Here is a 25,663-nt window from a genome sequence, read left to right as displayed (position 1 = left end):
CGAAGATAGATATGTTACCTAATCTATGCTGCAGGCAGCTAGCTAGCTATCTTAGGTCGCTAATTTACTAGTTGGACATTTTCATTATTTACATACCTCTAACTAGCCCAACTATCGAATCGTGTGTTGCTGGCGGTTACCTAGCTAACGACAGCTAACTCGATAGCTTGACTGCCGCTAAGCCCAACAGGCCTTGTTTTGGCAACAATCGTTAGCTACCCCAGTGTAAAATAGATAAACTGTCACCATAGTGACGACTATCACAAAATTGCAAACTCGGTCCGGTAGCTAAAACCGTTAGTCTATACTTTTACATTGCTAGAATAAATAGTTGCCGTTAGCAGCTTGGCTAGCTAACGAAATTGTTAGCACGTAGCAATGACGGACGCGGTCAAGTTAGCTACTGAGCTAACTGGCTGGATATGCCCTGCTACTACGTAGCCCGCCATAACGTTACAACCACCAGACCACGCTTCAGACTACTGGCAGCGAACTAACTAGTAGTATTTAAAAAGCATTTGATAACGTCACGTGCACTCGTAATTCCTAAGAATTTCAATACAGCTACTCATCCGTCGGTAACGTCGATATTTATCAGTAAGCGTTTAGCGGCAGACTCACTTGACTGTCCTCGTTGTTGTTTTAGAATTTAGGACGGTCTCCATTCAAGTCCTCCATTTTCTCTCCGCGGTGGAAATGGTCGGAGTGGCAATAAACGTGCTCAGTGGAGGGGAAGAGAAAAGATTCCGCCGACCTAGGGCGACACTACAGGCTGGGAGTGGAATTGCAGTGATTTGACTTTGACGTGAATGCCTGATGTCGTAGGCCGTTGGCGTTTACTTTCGAACCCCCGTATCTACCTTATATTTACATATTTGGCAGACGTTTTATCCAAAGCGACTTACAAGTGAGGTAGAGTACAACAGAAGCAAAAAACCGTAAGGAGTCAGGAAATTGTGCCCCTAATGGCTGTATTTATAGTTTAATATTCGTGAAAACTGATTGCTCAAGTTTCATTCAGCCACCTATAGCGGACAACCAACAAGGATGCAGAGTAATAAGATGGTAAAAAAAACGAAGAACTGAACCGAGCTGTGCTTTATTACTTGGTTGAAAGAGAATGCCATTTGAATACCTTTTATTGTTATAATTAGCTGGTAAAAATAATAATAATAATAATATATATATATATAAGATGCAGAAATATAACTTTCCTGTACACCAATGCATATTGCTGGTATATGGCCCACAAATTTCTGATTCAAGGCGGCAGTAAAACTTTAATTTACTGGCTCTCCATTTTTGAGGTCACTGAGTCCATGTCTAGGGGGACCATACGTCCTCTTTTTCCCGGACATGTCCTCATTTTGGGACCAAAAACATGCGTCTCTAAACGAGGACATGCCTGGGAAAAAGTGGACGTATGGTCACCCTACCATGTACCAAAGATGATTTGAAATAGGCAAGCGTTTCTCAGTAGGCTATGACAACACAACAGGGCCTTTACACTGGTGTCGATGAAATGCTGCAGTCACAGTCAAAAATAGCACATCATAATAATAAACAATTAATCCAGTGTTTTGAATTGGAATGGCAGCATCTGTCTGGTACTAATGTATGTCTGAGATTGTTAAGGGTTTTTAATCATGGTGGACATGATCAGATGCAATGTTTCTGTTGCACTACAAGAGACAGGTACAGGTAGTCTAAACATGTGCTGGTGGTTTTCTGGACCACTGTTGCTGCGATAGTGGCAATTGGTGGAACAAGTGTAGTTACTGGATCTGTCTGCAGGTGGTGATGAAACTCCATTTTGTATTTCAAGGAAAAAGCACAAGTCAGACTAAAACTAGAAAACCATTCATCTGTCTGAAATACATAAACATGCCAATCATAGATCATTTAAATATTTTCATACATATGGCAAATCCTGTTTAAATTCCCAGTGCATTAAAAAGGGTACACAGCACAAATATTTAAAAAACAGTCCCTTAATGACTTAATTCTTCTTGTACTTCACTGTATGAGTACTGTTTAGACCCCAAAACAATCCCATGCACACCTCCATACACCAAGCAGTTGGTTTTAATGGCAGTCGCTAGAGTATAATTAAAATGAAAATTTGCAATAATGTAAAAAAGGCCCCCACACTCCCAGTGAAGGGGACTGATAAACTGAGTTTTACATCCAGTACCCACAGTGGGAATAAAACTCCAGTCAGACCTCGTTATCCAGACCCCAAAAGATCTTTATTAACATTAAGTATAAAACAAATGCCGAGAGACAAACTCACGGAGAAATATACTGTACAGTCTTTTTTTTCTTTTTTTCCCCATTGTTCTTTGTTTTTTCTTTAGGAAGGAATCATACCGTCACATGAAAGCACATCTTAACAGTCAGTACAATGGAACTACAAGAGCTGGCTCAGACCAATGATGACGGTTCACAGTCAGACCTATAGATATAGAAGTACTAGATCAGGCACCCCATTAAAAGCAACAGTCAAAAGTAAGTAATCTGGATACTGACACTCAAATCTTCTAAACACAGATGTTTTCCATGAGTACATCCATTCAGGAAGCTATGCTCTTCACTTGTTCGCTATACATGTCTGATACAACGTTGTGTCTAATCTAGTAATTCTACGTCTATAGTTAAAACAAAGGCATTTGCTGATATTCTACTCCTTTTCCCCCACAACACATCTGTCAATGGAACAGATGTTTCCAGAAACTTGTGAAGCCAAGCTCCATCCCTTGGGGGGTGCAGCTCTTAGGTTTAAAAGGCAGAAAAGTATGCTCTGAGAAGAGCATACACTTTTAAAGAATTATAATTGTTCATCTTTTTCTTTTAAAAAATGTACAATTTTTAATCACTCTGCATTAAATTGTATAATTTAAGATATAGGGCTACTTATTATTTTCTACTGCATCATAGAACAAGAGTATAAATCAACAATATTGTACATGAGAATAAAAAAGGAAAAGAAAAAAGAACCAAAGTCCCTCACAAACAGGTTAGAATTCTCGCTCCCACACATTATGTCACTCAGCCTCAGTACCACAGAATACATCTTCAGAATACATTTTATCTGATGTGCAAAAGGCATCTTTACATAGTAATCACTGCCAATTACACTAACAATTTCCTCTGTGCCCTGCATAAATTAAAATAAATAACTAAAAATAGGTCTTGGACATGTGTTCATGTACAAAGTTAGCTATCCTGTGCATGCACACAAATTTGCTCCTCTTTACTTTTGACAGGTCTTTGGGAAGAAGGGGTAGTAATTTGTAATGCGGGTACTGTTGTTTTTTTTTTGCCTCTTATCAACTGAAGAATCAAGACAGTTTTAATGCACTCTTATAAAATGTTCAGAATGTGATAGGGTTTCCTTAAAACGATACTGACATTTGCTACATGTGCATGCATTCTCTGATTGCATTTGCCCACTAATAGCTTATTCCCAGTGAGAGCGAGACAAAAAGGGAGAGAAAGGGATACAGAAAGGGATACAGAAAGGGTGGGGGGGGGGGGGGGGGGGTGAGAATATGAAATCTCTAAAAAAAAAAAATGATGGTAGTGCCTGTTCATACAGTTATATAGGCCCTGACTTGAGAGGCAGTAAGACAGCAGTTCTCTGGCAGGACATGAGGAAAATGAGCTCCAGAGCTCACATGAAACAGGCCAAAGAGTGAAGAAAGTGAACCTCCACGCTTTGCTCTGACTATACTGTACAGATGTACTGATGTATTGATGTACTGGCATACAGATGTACAAATGTCACAGGTCCCCCTCTGCATGTTCATTCCTTTCTAGAACAGACATTGGGAAAGCTTCTCCCCCGGGACCCTCTACGGAATACAGAATCCTGTTCCTGGAGTGTCTAGAACAGGGAAGGATCCACAGGGCCCAGGGGAATAGGACAGACCTGAAATTGCTGCCTCAGGGAGTGTCCTAACCGTTAGGTCAGATGTAACAGGCAGGCAAAGGCTCTTCCTCTGCTAGCTAATCAGAACCCTCTGAACATGTTTGTGTGATTGTGGCGGACTGTGGGGTGAGCTTGGGAGGGGTGGACGGGCAGAAGCCCCAGGCCGAGCGAGGAGCAATTCTCTGGTGGTGATTTCTGGAATTTTAATAAACCAGAGCTCTTTTAAAAAGCCTGTCCTTACGACAGGGAGGAGGAGGAGTCTGTGGGAGAGGTTCAGCGCTCCGTCGCTGAGGTTACGACACACTGACGCCGGTGCCGTCCTTGCTTTTGTCCACGCCGCAGTCGGTGTCCGGTGGCGCTGTGGCGGCCTCTGATGGGGAAGACTGGCCGCTGGCAGGCTGAGCGGAGCTTTTGCTCACCGCGTCCATGGCTGCCTCCGTCTCAGACTCCTGCTGGGATGCAGTGGCTGTAAGGAGAAACACAGCACCAATGACACATGTAGCTGCATATATGTCTGTAAGGCATGTGCACAGCGTGTGAACATTGTGTGTGCAGTGTATGTAGAGTATGTCACCTGTCTGTGTAGAGGTCTTTCATCATAACAGCATGGGAATGTAAGGTATGTGTACACAGTGTGTGTAAGGTGTATGTGCAGTGTGTGTACAGCATGTTACCTATCTGTGTAAAGGTCTTTCAACGTAACAGCATGGGTATGTAAGGTATGTGTACACACATACCTTACATGGATAAGGTGTTTGTAAGACATGCATAAAGTGTGTGGACAATGGGTGAAAGCTGGGCACAGGTTTATCACCTGACTGTGTGCAGGACTTCATGTGCTCTGGCCAGTGGGCCTGCTGGCAGGGGTAGTCGCAGTAGCTGGTGTTCCAGCAGCAGTAGAAGATGGCCTCCTTCCTGCAGTTAGCACACCATTGCTTCTTCTTAGTCTCATCCACAGCCTGCTGTCTCTCCAGCTCCATCTGCTTCTTCACTTCAGCGACCAGACGCTCCCTCTCCTGCTCCAGGCTCTGCCTCATCTCCGCCATGGTGAGCTCTGAGACACGCACGTACACATGTATAGGCACACACACACACACACACACACACACACACACACACGTACACACAGAGTAACCATACAACTAGTTTGTCTTGTGAATTCATTAAAAGTTATAAAGCAGAATACTTTCTACATGATATAAGAACAGGTTTTCATTCCCTAGTAAAACTGTTAAGTTCAATAGTCCTATAAATGCAAAAATAATTATCATTGTACAGGGAATAATGCAAATGAAACGGTCAGGTATAAATCCTTGAAATATTTATAATCTCAGAAAAACAAAATCTCACCTAGGTTGTGCTTCATTTCTGACAACTCCTGCTGATGTAACCACTGTAATTTTTCAATTTCAATTCTCAGCCGTCGAATCTGTGGGAATGAATGCAGTCCGTCAGGCTTGCTCGGGTACTCAGATCAGGCAACATGTGAAGCAACCTCAAATTCGCCAACCCATACCCACCTCTGCCACTGTGTTTCCAGATGTACTTTTAGAGAGGTCGTTGTATATCTCAGTCATAGTCCCTTTGATGGTGTCCATTATCTTAAAAGCAGAAGCAATTGCAGAGTGAACATGAATTCATCAACCCTTTACAATGCATGAATACAATCATGAATGCGGTGTCACATCATGTCAAAGACACGAGACCGCAGGAGGCCAGCCACAGCTGAGATGAGTCAGGTGCAGAGAAGCCGGCTTACTTTGCTGGTGTACTTGGCTATGTCTGCTGCGACGTCGGCCGAGGCAGTGGCGATCTGGAAGTCTCCAGCCCCAGAGGACGAGGGGGCGTTGACCGTCCCAGGGGTGGCGATCATGGACACGGTCGGTGCGGCTGTCACCAGGGTCACGGCAGAAGTGGGCGTGGCCTGAGGAACGTCCTTCTGTTGAACAGCTGAAAAAGGCACGAGAAAACAGCCCAGCTGTTAGTGTACAATGCCAGGCCTACCCTGGGCAAGGCAGCACTGAAAAGGAGTTGCAAGTACAGCTGTAGGCACACACAGTATTACCATTCAAATCATATCTTTACTTTCCATGTCTTACAAATCAATGAACTTTTAAGAACACATAAAAGATTTAAGGATTATTTTTATTACTGCGACAGCACAATTTTGTGCAAGAATATGCTGAAGACATAACTGCAGGGGTAAACACCTTTTGGTTGAGGGCTTCCTGTACAAACCATCAATCCAGCTACACCTGTGACATAGAGCTAACATGTTAAAAAGAGAGATGGGATGCATTTTTCTGGCTGGAAAGGAAGAAGGTGAAAATTATTTTTTTCCCCTTTTATTTATATCTGGTCAAAGTTAACAACTTTACACAACTGTTTTAACCTTCCAAGCTACAAATGTTTTCAGTGATTTCCAAGCATGGTGGAAACCCTGTGGGTGAGTGTTCAGAATGTGGGGTTGCAGTATAGCCTTGGCAATCATGGGTAGCCTCCCACACCATACCAGTATGGGTTTCTCTGAATTTGTGTGCACATTTTTAACTCTGGATTTTATGATAGTTTGGAACAGTCTGCATTTATGGAATTGGAACAAATGTAGAACGAATGACTTTAATTTCTTGACGCTACTGACTGGACCTCATTTGACTGGTCCTGCTGGGGTCCTACTGTGGTTGCACCACAGAGACCCGGTCTGTGGTTTGAGGTACCTTTCACCGCCTGCCGTGTTTGGTAGCGCATGCTGGGGGACGGCTGCTGCGTCGCAGACGAGGGCGACTGCGACTGGGGCTGCGCCTGCTGCTGAGAGCCGCCCTGCATCTGCGCCTGCGTCTGCGCAGCCGGCTGCTGGCTCTGCTGCTGCCTCTGCACCTTCTGCATGTGCCACTTCTGTGAGGACGTCTGGAACTTGGTGGTCGGGTTCCACACGACGGCGCGCTGCACCACCGGGGCGGTCTCCCGGGGCAGCAGGGGGCGCTGTTTCTTCACGGTGGTGGTGGCGTTGGGCAAGAGAGCGGAGGCGGTGAAGGAGACCATGTTGAGGGGGATGGTGATGGGGGCCTGGGTGGAGTCTTTCACGCTGGGGGTGGAGGAGGCTGTGTCGATCACGGGCTGAGCCGCTACGCCGGAGGCTGCAGGGGCTTTACCTGCTAAGCAGAACATAAATAATATAAACAACCAAGATTACATGAACAAAAACAAAATTAAAACTGTGAGCACAGATATGCTACGCCACTGTGAAACTACTTCTGACTGTCCTCATTTTCTCAGCTCAGCATGGTCCTGTACTCTTTTACTCATTGTGACTCCTAATCTAGGGCTAAATCATACCTGGACAAGCATGTTGGTTAATGATTTAGTCTAGACCTAAACCCAGAACACACGATAAGCATTCTGAATGACACAGTAGAGACATCTGGCACGTTATGCCCTAACTCAAATAATGACTTGGTACTTCAGGAAGGAAATACAACTTGCAGACACTGCAACATATCGCCATATTGTGCTGTGTGAAAAACCCCTCTCCCACTAAACTGGTGATGTTGCAAATTATAAACTGACCGGGGCCAGAAAAATATGCAGTGATATGTAAGAAGTAAATAATGATAGATGTAAAGGAGTTTATGTTCATAATAATCTCTTCTTGTTTGTGACAGGAGAAATGAGACGAGTGAAATGAGAGGTGTGGGTGGACCCTCACCCTCCTGCTTGGTTGCTGTGGGCTCTTTGGGCTCGCTCCCCCCTGCGGGCTCCTTCTTGCTCTTCTTGCGGTCCTGGTTCGCCTGGTCCCCCTCGAAGTCGATGACCAGCTTTCGCTCAGAGTCTGAGTCCATGTCTAGATCCTCGGGCGGGGCCGCTGGGCTGTCCTCCTTCGGCTGGGGTGTGTCCTTCGCGGTGGTCCCCTGCGGCACCCTGGCCGGCTCCGCGGCTTCTTTGTCGCCGTCACCACTCGGCTTCTCCTTCGCCGGAGATTCCGCCGTCCTCTTCTCGGCAGGCGGAGCCGCCGTCTCCGCTGCCGCCTCTGCGCCGCTCTCCTTGTCCTCATCTCTAGAGGGCGCTCTGGGCCTCTTCTTAGAGTCCCTCTCAGGCTTGTCTTTGTCCTCTGTCTCGCTCTGGCCTCTCTTCGGCCTCTGGTCGTCCTCGCTGGCGTACTCGCTGTCGCTGGAGTCCGACTTGTCTGAGTCCTCCGAGTCGCTGTGCTCTACGCCCTTGTACACGTCTTCTGAGATTTCTTCAATCCCTGTTCAGGAGAACAGATTGTGAGGAACAGTGGCACAGCTCTAACACTGGCCTGAACACGACAGCAGTTTATAATCATTGCTCTTACATATTCATCCAGAGCGATTTACAAGGCCCTCGGGGTCACTCATTCCTGTTGTCGTGTGTTTCAGGTCATGCATTGTTAATGTGGTGTGTTTGGGGTAGCTTGTGGTTGCTGTGGTGTGTTTGGGGTAGCTTGTGGTTGCTGTGGTGTGTTTGGGGTAGCTTGTGGTTGCTGTGGTGTGTTTGGAGTAGCTTGTGGTTGCTGTGGTGTGTTTGGAGTAGCTTGTGGTTGCTGTGGTGTGTTTGGAGTAGCTTGTGGTTGCTGTGGTGTGTTTGGGGTAGCTTGTGGTTGCTGTGGTGTGTTTGGAGTAGCTTGTGGTTGCTGTGGTGTGTTTGGGGTAGCTTGTGGTTGCTGTGGTGTGTTTGGGATAGCTTGTTGTTGCTGTGGGTTTTACTGTAGTTTGTTGCTGCGGTGGTGTGTTTGGGGTAGCTTGTTGTAGCTACGGTGTGTTTGGGGGTCACTCATTCACACTGTGGTGTGTTTGGGGTGCCTCGCTCCCCTGGGCAGTCCATACCCAGCTGGGCCTTGCAGCTCTCGATGGTCTTGTCCAAGTTGAGCTGGAAGCGGCTCCTGATCTGTCTCTTGGGGGAGGTGAGCAGTGCTGATGCTGACTGTTGCTGCACGCTCTCACTCAGCTCCTTCAGGTCCATCTCTGCCTTGCTACGGTCTGAACACATACAAACAGTAGCACAGTGGTAAGGAGCAGGGCTTGTAAGCAAAAGGTTGCTGGTTTGATTCCCCACTGGGGCACTGCTGCTAAACCCTTGGCCAAGGTACTTAACCAAAAACTGCCTCTGTAAATATCCAGCTGTATAAATGGATAACATGTAAAAAATGTAACCTCGCTCTAGATAAGAGTGTGATAATAAATGACAATTCTGTAATGTAATGTTTGCTGGGAACTTTGAGCTGTCCTTGGCTTCTGCTATACGCTACAGTTAGCTCATCTTTTTCCTGCTTTCGTTTTAGAAACTCTTGAAAAGGTGACACTCTCTAAAGTAACACCACTACGTCCATGTTTTAAATTATTTAAATATTTAAAATATTTAAATGCAATGCCTTTTAAACGTTGGCCTCGATGATGAATGTTCTACAGAGGTGCGAGTGTCCCCGGTGCAGCGAGTGGAGCTGTTCTGCAGCCCTTTCACACTCCTGAGGCTCACCTAGGTTGAGGTTGAGGATGCTCCCGGTGGAGGTCCTCTCCTGCTTGGGGACGATCGGTGTGGGGGCCTGAGGGGAGAAGGTCTTGGGGCTGTCCGTCACACTGCCTGCAGTCCCGCTTTTGGCAGGTGCAGGAGACGCTGTCAAGGTCACCAGAGGGGGATAGTGTCATTATGACAGTTAGAAAGACGACATCGAGACCTGAGAACAACGCCAGCTGACCTCAGCCTGCAGCCTGTACCTGCACAGTCCATGGACTCTTCCCCCGCGCTGAGGTGGCTGGGCGGAGCTTTGGTGCCCTTCTCTGTGGCGTCTGGCTCCACGTCAGAGCCTGTGTGGACGGACGAGTTGGTGCTCATCGGAGATCGTGGCATGTCCGTCAGGGAGATCCTCCGCCCCCCGCCACCCGAGAGCACACCCTTTCCCAGGAGGATCTTGGGAGAGGCAGACATGTCGAAACTTAACTTGATCTTCTCCTGCTTGTCGGGTCGGACTGAGCCCGCGGCCGGGTTGGACGGGTCCAGCAGCATCTGGAACTGGTTGTCAGGGGTGTAGGGCGTCCTGAAGGGGGCGTAGTTGAATACCCCAAACTTCTTGCGGCTGTTTTCCACATAGATCTCCATCTCTTGCATGGCACTGTTGAAGATGCTCTTGGTCTTTTTCACAGAAAAAGGAATCTCTTTAGACATGAGGTAGCAGTTGTTCAGAGGGACCCAAGCTCTGGAAGGAAGAGAGAGGGATAAGGTTTAAGAGACAACTAAATGAACAAATTACGAGGGAATAGCACTATTGCACAGACAGTTTATGGTCAAGAGTAGCATTTTATGCAGTTGATGAGACCTTCCTAGTTTTTGGACACTTGCAATACATAATCAACACGGTTTCACTCCATTTCGGTTTCACTCAGTTCAGCCCTAGATCATGTAAAATACACACATATTATTAAACTAGACCCTGAGACCCACGAACCCGGAGCACGTTACCTGTCATGCTGCCCAAAAAATCTGGCGTCCACCTGCCCATCTTTGTCCCGGAGGGCCTTGGCTGGCCAGAAAGGGAAGCCCTTCAGCTTGGCCCACACGAGAGGGTGGGGGTTACTCTAAACACAACAAAGGAGAAATCAGTTGCAATGAAATGAGCATCCCATTCTACAGGCACGTGAGGCCCTCTTCCTGCTCAAGGGGCCCGATTTTGAAATACAAAAGGAGATTAAAGAAAGCCTCGTGGCTAAAATGGCAAAAGGCACTTACACATGGTTCACAAAACCAGTTGTCTCTCTTTTGGCAAGCTGACAGATAGCACTCTGGACAAACTTCGATTTCATTCATCTGCAAGACAAGCGTGTTTTCAAATGAGTGAATACATATGACGTACAGATATTGTCAAAAAGGGTCATTTACACAGAGATAAGTACATGTGCTGTAAATGTGTCTTTGTTCCATCAAAGATCCAGGTGGATCCACAGATTGTCCTGGTTTTATGAGTGGGTCATAAACACTACTGGGTGCAGGTTCATACACTGCATCATCTACCCATTTGGTTGACTCCCTTATCCAGGGCATACCTCACATTTTGTATCCATTCCATTCAGACAATTCAGGTTAAGAACCTTACAGAAGGATACAAACCCTGCCGCTCTACTTACTTCCAACTCATCTACCCCTTACATTGCACCTGCCAAAGGAAGTGAGGGATGGATGCCTTTTTGTGTCCATGTGTATTTATGTATGCATGTGTGTATGCATGGCAATACTTATAAAAATGTATATTTATAGATGCAAGGACAGACAGTACTCCAGGCAAAAAAAAAAAAAACTGACTGCAGTACTCACTTCATGCTCACATATTTTAATGATGACTTTAGCTGTTGCTGTCAGCTTGTGATTACCTGGAATGAGAGTACAGAGATTAATGATTATCACAATAAGAAAAATACTAACAATTATAATATACAGCATTAGACTTGCTTTAGAATACCATAGGAATAACCCTCATTACAAATCCAGTAACAATGTCCGTAGGATATCTGAACAAACATCCAATTCTGTAAGTTCACATTTCAGTCATGGATTATTATTATCATGGATCATTATGTATTACCACATACATGATTACATTCTTAAAACCCAATCAAGAACAAACCATGCCCTTCATGTCAATATTACAATCCCCCAAACCATTTCCATGTAACCATGTATCACTTCTCCTGCCCCACCTTTTTGCCCTGCCTCAATGCCTCCTTCCACATTTTGCCCTTTTACTCTGGATGTTTATGTCCTTTATGGTTAGTAACTCTCAATGAATTTCAGACCATTATAAAATAAAAAAGTAAATGAGATCATTGGCTGAGTTCAATAAAATCCTAACTAAAATCGTGTGGTAATTAGCATGTGGTGTTGTCCAGTGCTTTGAGGCTCACCTCCATTATAAATGATACAGTTGTGCAGGATCCATTTCACATCAGCCAGGAATGCCTCGGTGCATCCGTACATTTTCTTTTTAATGTTCTGCAGAGGAAGCAGCACATGAATCAGGCATGACCATACAACAGCAGAAATTATTAACAGCCCACTATAATGAACACCAATAAGCTTAGAGGGCACCTTGGGTCATCCTCTGAAAAATTACTTGCATTCATTAACACTTAACAGTCATTGAATTTAATTTGCTTTTGAAATTAATTTTAAGTACACCGGGAGAAAAAAATTAAAACCAATTTGGAACAAACCTAAACAAATGGCAAAAGTCCTCCACTGGTCATGCTGAGCACACACAAATTGAATAGTCCTCTTTGACACTTATAACCGTGCTCTCCTGGTTTTATTTTCCAAACAGCCTAACAAGCTCTGTTAGTCGTACGGAGGAATATTTCTGCACATGTGAGGAGATGGATCTGAGAGGAAGGATACTACCCCGCCCCACCCTTCCAAATACCTTTTCTAACGTACAGAGGTCCATGGGGTGAAATATGTATTCTGCATAATCTGGATGCTGTTCCAGAGACACTGGCTTCTGAAATGGTTCTGTCTGTTTCCACAGGGGAGAAAAGAGAGACCCATGTGCAGCTGGTTAATTTCAGCACATTTTCAAAATGGCCTGCGAACTTCCTCACCGTTACGGATTTTTAAAATTTCATTTTGGTGGCTTTGTTGATAACCTCACCTTAAGGCCACTCACAGAACACAGATTTCAGTAAATTCCTGTTTTATGTTACGTACATGCAGTATGAACAACAGCTGTAACCATGGCAAACAGGTCTACACTTTAGGGTCCATGATCAAACATTTAGGAAAAATAAAGTGACAAAAATGTTTCAGTTGTTTTTACACACTGAATGCATGCACTGTGCTGTCACGCACAATATCCTATGCCTTTTAGTCTGTAACAGATTTTTAATGAATGGACCCCATTCTTTTCATATGCTTGCTAACAACAAAACAACAGAGCGGCAGAGAGATTTTCTGCTGGTGTGTGTGCATGTGTGTCTTTGTGCAAGCACCTGTATGTCCTTATGAATGCAAATTTGAGCCAAATGAGATAAGCGCTGTCGTGGATGTGGGATTTGGTGGGTGGGATTTAGAAGTGCACCAAGGCACCACTTACCCCTGGCTGTTTCATCTTCTGAAGTGCAAACTTTAGCAGAAAAGACAGCTGGTCTAATGTTAGCATTGTCATTGCTTTACTCTGAGTTTCAATGCACTCCGCCACTGTTATTTTCTGAAAGACAGCAGGAAACAGCATTTACTTGAGGTCTCATGGGTTAGTATTTCTCCAGTCAGTAGAAAATATGTTCTGTCGTGTTCATTTATTCATAGACTTCTACGTTAAAGACTTTCGACCATCTTTGACAAGACCACATGATTAGAAGCAAGTGATTCAAAGCATTGTTTTACGAGCAGAAGAAATCAATTTAAATTGAAATTCAGCCAGAATCATAAATTAACCATAGTAAATCAAATATACAGTAGCCTATGTATCGAACAGCAATGCATAATGACAACCCCACTTTATTGAGTGAAATGCATTCAGTGATATGGTTCAAGAAACACTACAAAAGCACCACTTGAAGAATTTGTTATTCAAAGTTAAAAAGACAGCTCATAGCTGTTATACTGAACAAAGTCTAGGCACTGTGGCTGGTGTCTATTGGCAGGGTCAGTATTCTCCTAGAGCTCTGCTGTCCAGCTCAAATCAGGGTTCTAACTTGATCAATATTAACATCTCCCGGTGTACTCTACAATACTCTGACCAATAATCTGACCGTATGACAATCTTTATGATATAGTCAGATATGCCAGTTGCATCTATCCCCAAATCTACTATTTATCTACATAAATGCACTGCAACACCAGTAAGAGACAGAGACATCTCTTTCAACCAAAATGAATCGAAGGGGACTCAAAAAAGGAAGAATATCCCCAGACTTCAATTTATCTATACTAATGCACTGCCAGAACACACAGTGGCCATCCTAGCCAGAGCCAGCCTAGATGACTCAAAACAAGTGGGACAAAGTCCAATGGTTGAGTGCTGTTCATGACTTAAGCAGAAACCAGTCTTTTCAACATTGTCGCGGGGGGGGCTCCTACTGTTGCCCCGCCCACCCGGCACCCACCGGAATCCGATCCAGCGAGAGATTAGGCGACATAGGGCAAGAGAGAGAGAGGCAGAGAGAGGGGAGGCGGGGTACCTCACACTCGGGACAGAACCAGTCCCCCTCAGGCTCGGCTGCCAGTTTTAGGCACTTTGCGTGGTACACCCGAGGGCACAGCTCACAGCAGAGAACCTGGCCCTCGCGGTGGCACACCCAGCAATAGAAGTCATTCCGTCCGTCCTGCGGCATAACATCAACAGGGTCTGTGAGTGGCTGCTTCACATAGTAAAAGGGACCATGTCTTAGTTCTGACTGCAATGCAGGTGAGAAGAAACAAAGGGTCGAGTGTCAAAACAGGGGAGTGAACAGGACACAGTGCCGCATCGGGCAACACACACTCACACACACGCGCACGCCACACACGGCACAGAGGGACACGCCTGCCAGACTGATCCCAGACCAGACCCGTGGGATGACCGAGAAATCCATCTATCTTGCTTTATTTTGTGAAATATGGCATGAGGATAAGCTCAGCCATGAAATTCCATTTTACTCGTCCCATTCTGGGTGGCTCAACCAATGATCAATGAAAAGTTCATGTAATAATGCACTGAAGGAGTGCCTCCTGCTCACCGTGGTCTCATGAGTCTGGCTAGTCTGGCTGTCGTTCCCCCTGTTGCCATGTTATTTGCAACAAGACTCCTTCACCTCATGCATGAAAGCAGTTATTACCATTAGGGTTATTTACTGTCATCTTGATGCCCATGTCCAGCTGTAATAATTTAAGTGTTTAGTGCCCATCGGAGCCTCATTATGACACAGCAATGAACTGTGTTTGTAACTAGCACTGGAAGTGGTGTTTCTGGGAAATACTTATTAACTTCTCATCCTTCGTACATTGCAGGTTGTTCACATGCCAGGAATTGGGGTCAGGGACCTTACTCAAGGGCACTACAGCAGTGTCCCAAAATAGGATTTGAACATGTGACCTTCCAGTGCAGAGGTCATGTGCTCCAATCACATGCAGCCCTGAGCCTATCCACTATATTGTGAAAAAGCAATACACACTAATATAAGAGTTTTTTTTATATTATGATGACTATTATTTATTAAAATAAGACAAAAGAATGCACAAGTTATGTGTAAAAGTAATCTTGTTTTTCACCTGTCACAGATTTGAACTGACTGCTCTATCACTGATGTTGAAAAGAGCAGCTAATTACTATATGTGACTAGGAGGGAGAGGTGAAAGAGTCTTGTACATACAAACTAGAATGTATTCACATCTAAATAACATTATACTAAACAGAACACACATCTGTGTGCTAAACATGGAGGTTACTTCAGTTTTATATAGTTTTTGCTAACACAGTTTAATAAAAAATTGTTTGGTAATCATCAGAAGCACATTTCATGTAAAACATCTGCCACCATTCCAGACCATTTTCAAGTCTCATACATATCAAATAAAACATGTCATTCTCAAAACGGTTAGGGAGACAACAAAGATTCAAATCATAAAAGAATCACTTTACATATTAATTTAATCCAGAGAAACAGCACATGCAAAAATCTGTGAAAACAAGGCAAAATATCAACAGGTGTTTCCTTTTTGTTTCCTTGCGTTGCTGATGATGATGTCTCACAGCAACACACCTGTTCTTTACTACTGTTAACCAGGCCCGGTTTCTTCTTCTTTTTGATGGGGCTGGGAGAGGTTTCTGAGGGAGAGTGTCCATTAGAGGAGTGAGGGGGGCTGGGCAGCTTTCGTTTCTGAGCTGCCCGTTCTGCTGATCCAGGATCTGAAACTAGAGGTGGACCCGGTGTTACATGCATAAACAAACATTCACACAGCACAACAAGAATAACACACAATCCTTGCTGTGCTCCACCAGGGGGCAACATAGTGCTTATTCACAAGTACCATAGCAAGATCACGGCATTTTCACCCAGAGGATCTGACTCTGAGTCATCATCACAAGGTGCAAGGTTTATTTGAATTAAAAAATATACACTTGGGTTTCTCATGCAATAAGAGTCACCTTGTACAAAGACAGCCCAAAAAAGTGTACCCTGGTAAGGAGAGCAGCATTTTGGTGTAGTGACAAGGAGCAGGGTTTGTAGATTTGATTCCAAGGTGGCGCACTGCTGTTGGACCAAGGTAAAGTGGTATACCAAACTGTGAAATGTAAGCCATGTAATTAACTCCTGATAAGGGTGTCTGCACCACAAATGTAATATAAGCAGAGGCAGGAAATCTTACAATTTAAGTCGATTAAGATGAACAAAATGTAAGTGTGCTTTGTTTCATGGGTGTGTTTTGGGTTATTTCTGTCCCATTTCAGACAGCTTCCATGTTGCTTAAATCCCTGCCTCCAGGCCCAAATTTTTGGGTCCCTGGGACAAGGATAGGAAAACATACTGTGCTATGCATGTTGGTCTAAATAAAAACATCCGCTCACCTTTAGTTTTCTAAAGGTGCAGGTGAAGACATACAAAAGTACATGAATGAATCTGCGTGTGCCCGAATAAAGCCGTTACAGAGAGCGATGTAATCACCGCTAAGCACCAGATCAGCGTATCCCAGCTGTGGGAAATTGCAGGGCTTTACTCTCTCACCTTTGGACCGCGTGGAGATGTCCATCGCCTCCCCAACATCAGACTCCTGTTTGATCTCCTCCTCAGCCAAACTGCCATAGAAACAGGAAGGGCAAAAGACAACTGTCAACAGACCTGCAAACAACGCCAACACCAAGAGCAGTTTCACCACAGCACTGTGCGTCACCTGATGTTTACTTGAATGAAACCATCCCCACGTAGTTTTAAAACCCAGGGCTGGCCGTAGTCTCCTTGTGACCTCAGTTTATTTCTTATCGGCCATAATGCTGTGATGGGAGCCGGCAATTTTTGTTGCTTTCTTTATAGTCAACAAAACTGCCTGCAATCAGTTAAAATTTAGCAAACCGGTTAGCTAACTGGTACCAGTTAGCATTTGAAGTGTTTATGTTATAGTAAAGGCCATCTCAGAGGCAACGTATGGACTTTTCACACTTGAGTCACGTCTGTTAAGATGAAGGCCATCCGCTTGGAACAGAATGCATCAGAGTTCAGATTACTGCCAGCCCCTGATTATCCGGCTGCAGGTTAAGTAGTTTACGGGTTATCCGTCCATGGCCAAAACAAATGCATGTTGAGGACACACTCATAAAAAAACAACACACTTTTCAACCTATTCATATGCTGAATATAGGGGGTAGGGGTCAGTCTAATGCTCATAAGGCATTAAAACAAACACATTATCCAAGACAAGGGCAGCAAACTACAGCCACTTGCTTAAAACCTGTAAATTAAGTAATGATACATGGCAACAATACCCAGCTGCCACTGGTTATCTGACCTCATATCATGTATCTCCTTGTGTTTATCTCAGAGGCAAATGAACTTCTGTATGCAGTTTTCAAACAGGTTGTTAGCTCTCTGGGTAGCACTCTTTCTTTTCTGTTGTTAGGTGCTGTTTTCTATATGTTATTTGTCAATTATGAGTGGCAAATTTACTCAAACACTTAAAAGGAATATGGCAGATCCATATTTTCAAATATCCATGCTATGGCTTCCTTCGCCTCGCCCAGATAACCAGCTGACAGGATTCATTTTAACGGTTGTCTACTCAATTTTTAATGGAATACAGACTTTGACTTAGAGCAAAAGCTTTACCCGTTAACCCTGTGACCACTAAAAACACCTTGCTTCTCACAAACACCTTGCTTTTCATAAAATTACTGTTCACCACAGTGGTACAACACAGAAACAAATCCATAATAAGGACACACACACACACACACACACACACACACAGTGAATCATATGAACACACTGACCCATATTTACAAACAAGAAACCATTCAAACAAGTAATTTTACAAACCTAACAAGGAAAAATACATACAAATAGCATACATTGGCATAGTTTGCCAGTGTAAATGTATCTTTTGTGCATGATGTTAAAAGAAAACATGCATCACACAAATCATATGGTTTCAAACTGATCCTTTCAGCAGAAAAAAATAGCTTCAATTATAACAGAAGGAAGAAAGAACCCCCCCACACACACACACACACACCCGAAAGTAAAGCACTCCGATTCACTCAAAATGCCTTGCTAGGGGTGTTATTTTTGTACTTCTGGTTTTAATTTCAGCTCTGCAAAAGTAAAGGAAAAATCCTTTCCAGATGAAAGGTCCTCTTTGACATTGGCCCTGCCACAGCTCCCCTCCTCAGCAGTTTAATAACCTCAGAGGCAGGACCAAGGCCCGCTCACCCCTGGATACGCAGCAGCACAAATGAGTCCTGACTGAACACCGGGCGCCACTTTGCTATTTAGGGCCGTGAGACAAGGGCCTTCACCTGGATTGTATATTCTCAAGGAGAGAAAGGCACACAATTACACCAGCATTACAGGACCTCCAGTGTCACTTCTGGGTAAAAAAAAAAGTAAATGAAACTTCCTACAGTCAATGCTGTTTTCCAGACCACTTTGCTGTCGCCACACGACTTCCTCCCTGCAATGCAGCCCCAAAGATCTGTTCCTTTCCTGCCGCATCATGTGACAATTTCCACCCTAAAACTATACCCACGGTGCAGCCCATCAATAATATTGCTTTTTACTATATGCCATCTGTCATAGGTGAACTCTGATTTGGAAGGTATATTACAGACAGTGCACGAATCCAAGTCAACTGAAATTTTTTAACTTGGTGACACAGTTAATGTGAGAGAATGAGAAAGCAAATTGCTACTATTATCTTTCTGCTAATGTCTGACATTTTCATCTGTGAGAACACAGAGGTCGCTCATCCAGCGCTTAACGCCAGTTTGTTAAGCAGGAGACTGTTGAGCCATGCTTCAACTGTGCCTTCCATCGCAGCGAGGGCTTATTTTGTTTGTCTGCGGGAGGCCGAAAAGTTCAACATACCTCTAACTGCCAAGCACTCAGCTTTCATTTCCCTGGCAACATGTTGCTATGGAGACTGCCCATAGATCGGAGGGGGCAAATTATTCCAAACATGTGTGACCATAGTTGAGCACGGTCACTCTTCTGCTGAGGGCACATGTCCCCTCCCCTTTTCATCACCTTTATTAACCAAGAGCAGGGACGGACCCCTCTCCACATCTCAGCGTAGGAAGGCCCCAACTGTCTCCACCAATCATCTCTACACATTTGGCCCATAATTGGATCACAATGTGTTTTCGGGTGACGGGACTGAACATTGGAAGTACGAGAAAAACAACCTCCAAGACAACAGGAACAGGCTTATAATGAGCCAGGCAGGTCCGGTTAGACATTATAACAAGTTGTAACAAGGATGTCGGTTTCCAATAAATCCTTACAGAAACCTTTCAGCTTCTCTTTTTTCTTTTTTAAACAAAAGCCACCTGGCACTCCAGCAAAAGCGCTCCATAAATCAGCTCCCAGATGAACAGCGGTGCGAGCACAGAAAGTAAAGTCATCCAAAAATCCTTTTCTCCAGCCTCAGCACTGATATCCATACACACCTATGGAAATACCTCTGAATCAGTCTGTGAATTCAACAAAATCCAAAAGGACACATATCTGTACAAGCCAATGCAATAATCTGTTTCAGTACTGTAAGGGCCTTTCCCTTCCAGGGAAATACATGCTCATGTACGCACACAAACACACACACAGCATGACCAAAACATAACATGCCTCACCAAACAGAAAAGGGAAGTCTTCCTTAACCATATGTTTGCAAGTATGAATCGTTCTATTCAAAAACAAAATGCAAGTCTTTATTGAAAAAAAAGAAGCAGTCACTAGTTAATTCTGCAGCAGTAGAGGGACCGCAATACCACACTGCCCCTTGGATCCCAATGCCCTGTTAATACACACAACCATCCACTACCTCAGGCAGAGCCCGACTGAGTAGATTACAGCAGTATTAACATACACAACAGTCCACAGCCACAGAGAGAGCCTGACCGTGGAGATTACTGCAGCATTAAGAAACGCCAGCGTTCACATCTACAGCAAGCCATCTGAACCATGGTGGCTGCCGCTCGCTCAGTGAACAAACAAGTGTCCACAATGCCGCTTGCACGGTTCTGGGGTCAACTCCGCCCCCTGTTCACCCAAGCCATTGTGGAAAGACTCCAGAAATCAAGCAGATCACTCACAATCTGGAACTCAGCACCCCTCCCCACTCACACACACATACATAGCTCCACTGACACTGCGTGTGCTGTATTTCTTGGGACTTTCCAACGAGGAAGCCACCGTTTACAAGCAAAACTGACAAACAGGTTCGACGCTCATCCGGGAAAGGAAAAAAAAAAAAAAAAACAAAAGGCCAACTTGACTTTGCTGTTCATTCGGCACGTTCAGATACAAATAACCACACAGCCCATAGACTTATCAAACAGCGCGTTTGTAGTATTCTTTTTTTGAACGGGGTGAAGCCCGCAGCATCAGGAACCCATGTTTGAATGTCGTCTGGCCCCCTTTCCCTGCGTTTGCAGTTCCAGATGGGCTCCTGTCAGGCTGCCGGCCTCCTCGGCCGTCGGCTCCTATCCGTGGCTTCTCCCTGCACCCTCCCTCTGGAGCTGACACCAAGGGGGACGGCGCCTGTGGGAGACGGTGACGGCGTGCAGAGGAAAACACCTAGAGACGGCTCTGCCATATTGGCCTCTCTCTCTCTCTCTCTCTCTCTCCCTGTCTCTCTGCCTGCAGCTTCCACCACCAGAGGCACAGCCATGAGACACCAGCGCAGCACGGAGCTGCTGATCAGCGCCCGGCCATGACTGCCACAACACCGCAGCCAACAGACATTATGAGGAAGAATAAAAATATCAAAGCCATTATTCATAGCATTTCTCTCTCACCCTCCCCCCACTCCCCCCTTAACAAAATAATACAGATTTCACAAGGCAGAAAATGGATGTATAGCAGCAGCATACCTCGTCTTAACGCACAGAGCATACAAGACAAATTCCTCAGCCAGGGCCTTTCAAAATTTTTGGATGGCAGGGATGAAAACAGAGATGGGTGCAGAATTTTCCAGAAGGGCCTTGCTCTCCCTGCAGCTCCACGGAGATTGTCAATCTGTAACCTCGGCAGCGGCTGCGATTGGCCTGAGCGTGGCACGGAGGAATCTGATTGGGCAACACAGCCTACTGCTATGCTCTCCCTCTCAAACACCCTGCTGCAATGCAGAGGGAATTTCTCACAAACAAAACTCAACATTTTCAGTCAAAATAAGCTTATTCTTAATTAAGATATATATACTATATATACTCAGTCTTTATATTCGAAGCACATGATACAGACACGGTCAAAAACTAGGAGGGTATGTATTAAATGTCCTGTTCCTCTTCTCCAAAAAAAAAACTGGCTCTGGTGTCCACAGAATGTCCCTTCCTGTGGTCACTGTTCTTTCCTGCCAGGGATAACACGGTTTGGTAAACAGAGGCTCTTCAACAGAGAACAAGGGGACTGAAACTCTGGCAGGTGCCCGAAATGACTGGGCTGCAGAGAATGAAACTGCACTGCTGATTCTCTGTTCCCATCCTTCTCAGATAATCCATTTAAAAATGAAACTTCTCTGCTTTTTTTCCTCCCTCAGATAAACTCCTTTTCACATAATCTATTTTACAACATCAGGATAGAGACGTGTGGTTTGCACTGATTTACTTTTAAAGGAAACCTTCCAAGGGCGATACACTATGCAAATATCACTTTAGGTTTCAAAGACCCCCCCCCCCCCCCCAACAGACCAAAGGGCAGCAGCCCCATGTCATTTTCCAAATATATAATCATGGTGTCAAAAAATAAATCTGCAGTGTGCAGAGTGCCAAGAATAATGTTGCAAAGGCCAAAAAAGCTGCACTGACCTGCAGACATAAAGGTCAGGTGATTTCATTTAAAGAGACTGTGTTCCACATCTCTCACAATTTTTACTCCAGATTGCAGAGCAGATAGGATTCATAATAGTGAAAAGGTTCATTGAGCAAGAGGAAAAAAAAAACAGCATTCAAAAATGTATTAACATGCTGCAAAGAGAAGGGCTGGTTTTAAGTAGAAATAATCCATTTGAAAAAAAAAAGTCTCAAGTCCATGGTGCAGCCATGTTGACAGTGAATTTGATTCAGGTATTCAGCAGATTTCACTCATGGCCACATAAGTCAGTATTGTAAAAAGACTGGGACCTTACAGAAAGCTGAGCGAATCACGAGGCATTCGACTAATTCTGTAGCAAACGCATTCTGGGCAGGAAGTAGCATACTGTCTGTGCCACTGCAGCAGACTAATAGCTTTTGACCAATGTGACACCTTGCACGTTTCTCACGCCTCGTTTCCCCCCTACGTGACACATCAGAGGGCAAAAGGCTGCCATTCGAATACACCCAGACGAAGGGAGTGGTGACCGTCTTAAAGTCACGGACATTCGTGAGGAAAAAAAAAAGCCACAGAGACTTTACACTGGCAATGGAGCGCAAAGAACACACATTTGATTCACTGGAGGTGGAAGAGAAAAACACTGTATGAGTGCAACATGCATGATTCAGCTGCAACAGCTTTCTGCATGGGGACGGTGCATCTAAGGGTTGCTGTGAAAACCTGTAGAGTGGCTTAGTTATTTGCACACAAATAAGACTGGCTACAGCCGAGTCGTCAGAAACCTGTAACGTCAACCATTAGGCCACACTCCCCACGCTTTCCCTCTTACGATCCCCTTGCTATGGAGTACTAGAATAAATTCAGACACAAGCTATTTCGCTTGGCATCAAATCAAAACATAAGCAATGAATCAAATTTTAAAACTGAGGCCCTGTCAATGAGAAGGGCCACGCAAGTGAAGTAAACAACCTGGGCTGTGAGGCGGCCATGTTTTTCTTTTGTTTTTTCTTTTTTTTAAGTTCACTGAGGTCCCTTTTGCATCATATCTAAGCAAAAGGAAAAAAAACAGCAAAGAAAAAAATCACATTCACCCTCAAGAATATGTTGTTTCCCCATCCCCCCCACAGGCACACCCCCATGCTGTTTGGTTTTTACTGTCAGATTCTCCTGGGACCCCTGCTGGGCTGTCACAGCAACCCCCACCGCCCCAGCCTCCATTTTCCCTAGGCTGGCATGTGACCCAGGCTAACAATGATGCAGGCTATCTACACACTGACAGATACCAGGAAAGACCAAAGGCGAGAGATAATACTCTGCATATACTTCTGTTTTGTTTTTGAGAAAAAAAAAAGTTGAAGAAAAAAATAAAACAAACCAAAAAAAACAAAACAATAAAAACCCCAGAAGGATCTGCCATGGCCACCTCTGCACAACAGTATGAAGACAGGCTGAGCACCATGTGATCAAAAGCACAGGCAGCAGGGACTTCAGACAGCCTGCTCCTGCTCCTGCTCCTGCTGCTGCTGCTGCTGCTTCTGCTCCGGCCTGGCTCCCCTTCTGAGGCCTGGGACTCCCTGGCCTTCCTCCCCCGAAGAGAGCAAGGCTGCACCCCTGCAGTAGATACACAGCACAGGAAGGAGAAGTAAAAGAAAAAGCAGGCTTACCTCTGTGGATGCATGGCTAACACAGTGTTATGTCAATGCTTATACAACATGGAGGACGGCCTCAGCCCTCGCACTGAGTAGAGTGGGCTTGGCACTTCAGGCTCAGTGATCGAGGCCGTCTGATAGAAGCCAGACCCTGAGTGGCCTCTTTTCAAGGGCGGGATGTAAGGCCGCAGCCGATTGGCTGAAACGTTTCCTGAGTGATTATCTTTGTTCGGTGCAGGCAGGCAGGCAGGAGCAGCTCTGTGGACACAGAAAAAAATGCTAGGCCCAAATCACAAAATACATGTTTTAAAGCAATCCTGTGCACAAAAGAACACAGAATACCATGTAATACTGTAACCTAAGGCTGCATCCAGTGTATTGTGTGTGTATTTCCTGGTGTATTTGATTTTAAATAAACAAAAACAGGCAACCAGGCCAGGACCTGTGCTGCCTCCTTGTTGGAAAGAGGGCCTTTGTCTCAGAAATCCCTCCCTTTATTTTGGCCACCGCTACAGAAAACACTCTAATGCAACTACGGACCTAAAGAAAAAACAATACAAGACGCAATCTGTCTGATCGATCTACTCATTTAACACACGAAAAACAGACAAAGCACAGAATTTCAGAGGGGAGACCCAGACACTGTGACAAAGAACAGAAAAATGAACAGAAAACAACACAAAGCAAATCTCAATCCACGACTTACTTAGAGGTACACAAAGAATCTTCACTTAAACAGAAGTGTTACATCACTTACAGCCACACATACATGAACCACTATGTTTACCCCAAACTACAAAACTAACTCAAAGGCTTTAGGTGCAAATTACGAACCTAATAAATGTAAAATAGATGCTTAAATTCCTGAGAAATACACTTGGCTACTGGCACAATCATACAGCCCCTCAAATGGATTTCCACTGAATTTTTAAGGGAAAAAACAATCAATTTTAGTGTCATATACTTGGACGTTACTAACTGTCAAACTCTGAATCACTATTTCCACCTTTGAAATGACTAAGCATTTTAAAGCCCATTTCCTTTTCACAAAATGTCCAGATCTGTTATTTTAATGGGCTGTGCATGCCGCTACATCATTCCATTCAAATGAACCAGTCACGGCAGATAAATAGCCTATTTATACAACCTTGTGGATGAATTTCCTTTTTAAATGTTGTTGACTTAAAATCTGTTGTGCTCATTTCAAAAAAAAAAAAAAAAATCAGCCAAGTGTTCTCCAGCAAAGCCTGCCTGAAAGACAGAAAGCCACAAAGAAGAGGTAGCAGGAGAAAAAACATCCTTTAATCAGCAACTGATACCAAACTGAACTGATGACTGAAATCCTTTCAGGAGTAATGAAAGAACCGGCAAATCCTGGGTGACAGAAAAGGAAATGAAACGGGCCTGGCTTGGGCCTGTGTCTCTTTTGTGCATCATTTAAACAGTATACTGTTGCTTTGTTCTGCTAATAACTGATTCCATTCCTGCTCTTTGTCAGAATGTCCAGCTCTGTCCGTTGAAAGACTGGGCTTTGACCCGAGCTATTTTTAATATCAGGGCACATGCACAGAGAGAATTTTGTTGGCTCTGCCAGTAGTCACATAAAAACATAGACCTTCTCCTCTGTTAGTGTCAGTGCAATTAGTTACACTCCAAACGAAAGCGCAAACACTGAGAAGACTGTTTGTGTAGCCTTAAGACCCAGAACCACTGTGACAATCTTGTTTCGACCAATGCATTATTAAAACGATGCCATACACTTCCAGTAGATTTTCGTATTTATGTTAAAATATCAAGCCAATGTTTCGGCTGCGGTTGAGCATACGAGTTCTATGACTCTTCTTTGATCATCAAGTTAACGGTGACCTCTAGTGGAACCCACAAGACTTGCAGCCCAATATACATAAGTAAATATTTTGTTTTCTCTGACCTCTCACCGGCATTAGTTATCTAACTGGAGAAAACTGAAAAGAACCGGGATTTATTTCAGTAACTTCCGGTTGATTGTGCAAAGCCAAATAAATGTAAGTTCTGTGTCGAAAGCATCAGCAAACCACCCTCGAATAAAAGTATATTAGCTATAT

At 44.4% G+C, this 25,663-nt stretch overlaps 2 protein-coding genes across 7 annotated transcripts in view; both read right to left on the bottom strand.

Moving 5' to 3' along the window:
* Nucleotides 1-700, bottom strand: part of LOC118778736 (death-inducer obliterator 1-like) — a 28,924-nt gene extending 28,224 nt beyond the window's left edge. For 2 of the 3 annotated variants that reach the window (XM_036530392.1, XM_036530395.1), the window contains exon 1: nt 622-700. The gene's annotated coding sequence lies outside the window, so the exon portion shown is untranslated. The remainder of the gene's footprint in view (nt 1-621) is intronic. The other variant, XM_036530394.1, reaches the window with a different exon arrangement.
* A 2,838-nt stretch (nt 701-3,538) lies between these two features.
* LOC118779045 (protein kinase C-binding protein 1-like) lies at nt 3,539-23,665 on the bottom strand. 4 transcript variants are annotated; one of them, XM_036530902.1, is made up of 20 exons: nt 23,595-23,665; nt 16,636-16,706; nt 15,673-15,824; nt 14,113-14,328; nt 13,026-13,139; nt 12,357-12,449; nt 11,842-11,929; nt 11,255-11,310; nt 10,673-10,750; nt 10,406-10,521; nt 9,664-10,142; nt 9,425-9,562; nt 8,776-8,928; nt 7,638-8,177; nt 6,649-7,086; nt 5,691-5,881; nt 5,452-5,532; nt 5,282-5,360; nt 4,746-4,985; nt 3,539-4,397 (listed from the first exon to the last, which is right to left on the bottom strand). In XM_036530902.1, exons 1-20 carry the CDS (start codon nt 23,606-23,608, stop codon nt 4,225-4,227), a joined length of 3,510 nt encoding a protein of 1,169 aa, XP_036386795.1. In that variant the 5' UTR covers nt 23,609-23,665; the 3' UTR covers nt 3,539-4,224. The 4 variants fall into 4 exon arrangements, with proteins under 4 accessions (XP_036386795.1, XP_036386796.1, XP_036386798.1 ...); XM_036530903.1 differs by having other exon boundaries at nt 6,649-7,083; XM_036530905.1 differs by having other exon boundaries at nt 14,113-14,256.
* Nucleotides 23,666-25,663: the final 1,998 nt, after the last annotated feature.

This window comes from Megalops cyprinoides, chromosome 6 (assembly GCF_013368585.1).
Source record: "Megalops cyprinoides isolate fMegCyp1 chromosome 6, fMegCyp1.pri, whole genome shotgun sequence".
Classification (NCBI taxonomy): domain Eukaryota; kingdom Metazoa; phylum Chordata; class Actinopteri; order Elopiformes; family Megalopidae; genus Megalops; species Megalops cyprinoides.
This window is presented reverse-complemented; position numbering and strand designations above follow the sequence as displayed.

Excerpts from the sequence above, each read along its gene's own strand:
- LOC118779045 (XM_036530902.1), bottom strand. Across the intron at positions 12,450-13,025 it reads AGAAGATGAAACAGCCAGGG|ACAGAACCATTTCAGAAGCC; the intron begins GTAAGTGGTGCC and ends CTGTGGAAACAG. Across the intron at positions 4,398-4,745 it reads GAAGTCCTGCACACAGTCAG|CCACTGCATCCCAGCAGGAG; the intron begins GTGATAAACCTG and ends TTCTCCTTACAG.